Source organism: Perkinsus marinus (genome assembly GCF_000006405.1).
Source record: "Perkinsus marinus ATCC 50983 genomic scaffold scf_1104296972892, whole genome shotgun sequence".
Classification (NCBI taxonomy): domain Eukaryota; phylum Perkinsozoa; order Perkinsida; family Perkinsidae; genus Perkinsus; species Perkinsus marinus.
This window is the reverse complement of record NW_003201622.1, coordinates 1-1,854: the sequence shown is the minus strand read 5'-3', so window position 1 is coordinate 1,854 and position 1,854 is coordinate 1. Positions and strand designations below refer to the sequence as shown.

The window sequence follows — 1,854 nt, the reverse complement described above, 5'->3', positions numbered from 1 at the left end:
CCGAACTTCCATAATCTGTGATGAAACTTTTCAACTCAGCTGAGGAAAGCGAGCCTATATTCCCAACAAGATGACGCTAATACGGAGTCACTGCATGCCAGTTCTCAACGACTCAAAGTGCTGGCATATATGTTCGGTTTTTTCAATTGAATTGAATCTCCACTAACTATACCAGTTTATACTCTTATTCGACTAGAACTGGTATAAAAACCAACAACGATCTCCCCGAATTTCCTCAGCATTTCCATATTCTCACCGACCCGCGTAGTTGATCATGTGCATCTTCCCTCACACTACAACAACTACTATCCCATCCCACGACCAGCCACTCACCCGACACTTTCCTCCAGGCTTTTCAGCCAAAGCTGCCAAGACCAGCGCCCTATTGGATATAGACTTCGAACCAGGGAGCTCCAAAACTCCACCACCCGATGGACCCAGCTTCTGTCCAGACTTCACTAATGCTGATCCCGAGATGGTCACCGCAGAAGACAAGACCTGAGACAACTCATTCATCAAGTTGAACCAGGAGTGGTATGAGACAAAAACTCCCTAACTTGGACGTTTTAACCCGTGTAAAATCGTCCGATTTTTACCCGTTTGAGTATCCTGTCAGGCACAGGCACCGTCCTACTGTCGCCCTCACACCTTCCTATGTCCCTCACATCAACAACATGTATCGCTCCGCCTGAACGGGAAACCACCAATAAGCGGTTATATCAAGTTCCGTTGGCCACCTCTATTTTTCTTATCGCGTTTCATACGCCTCATAAGCTCCTCTCGATTCTCCTCTGCACCAGGCGGCAGCACTGTGGGAAGATCACAGCACTTCAATACTTTCTCCAAACGTTGTGCCTAAAGAGTATCTTAGGTTCATGCACGTAAGATACGGATTAGGCCCGACTCACGGCAATATTCGAAAGCTGCCCTTGAGCTCTCAGTGCCATCGCTTCATAGACCATTCCGATCGATACACATTCCCCGTGATGCAGTCCCGTGACACCTGATAGAAACTCTATGTAGAAATAACAACAAAAAGACAAAAAAAGAGTAAGGAAATATTCGAAATTCAATAAAAAGACAAAAAAAGTAATAAAATTTTTGAAATAAAAAAGACTAAAAGAGTAATAAAACATTCAAGTTCAATAAAAAAATAAAAAAAGTAATAAAATTTTTTGAAAAAAGAGTAAAGAAATAATAAAATATTCAAAATTCAATAAAGAGACTAAAGAAAAGAACTAAAACACCAGCAAGTAAATAAAAAGGCAAGAAAATTATGAGAAAAAAATTAATGATAAATAGACTATGAGATCAAATATTAAAAAATTGGATAACATAAACTCAATCATTTTTCCATGAAATGAATCCTCGCTTCTCGTCAACATCCAGAGGTCAACACGGTGAGTACACTTGCAACTCGGCATTGAAACTCCTCTTACCCATTCCCTCGATAGCATGGCCGACAGTATGCCCCCAGTTAAGCTCGTTTCGTAGGCCTTTGTCCCTCTCATCCTCCTCTACCACACTTCTCTTGTAACTGTCAATAATAACACCACCACAATGACATTTCACGTCAAGTGGCGTAAAACGCGGTGAAATGCAATAGTCGTAAAATATATATTTTTCACTAGTTTTTTCATATCACTAGGTTGGTAAGAGTCCAGTGTTGCAATCAGCAACCTCACTTACTCAATTCCTGCAACAATCACATGCCTAAACTCATCATAATCCTGGACGAGTCCTTCAACGCCTTTGCTCGACAATAACGACTCGAGCTCCGCGAACAACTCCGGGCGAGCGCACATGCCAGCCTTGATGATCTCCGCAATACCAGAACGGACTTGGCGGACCTAA

The 1,854-nt window shown here is 42.1% G+C and overlaps 1 protein-coding gene across 1 annotated transcript; it reads right to left on the bottom strand.

Annotated features, from left to right (window-relative positions):
* Positions 1-333: 333 nt before the first annotated feature.
* On the bottom strand, positions 334-1,805 carry Pmar_PMAR021163 (3-dehydroquinate synthase, putative; the record flags this gene model as incomplete). The annotated part of the gene is made up of 6 exons (XM_002766459.1): positions 334-498; positions 597-688; positions 738-855; positions 909-1,003; positions 1,440-1,537; positions 1,690-1,805. Coding segments are annotated over 6 exons (684 nt in total), but the record flags the coding sequence as incomplete, so codon positions are not given.
* Positions 1,806-1,854: the final 49 nt, after the last annotated feature.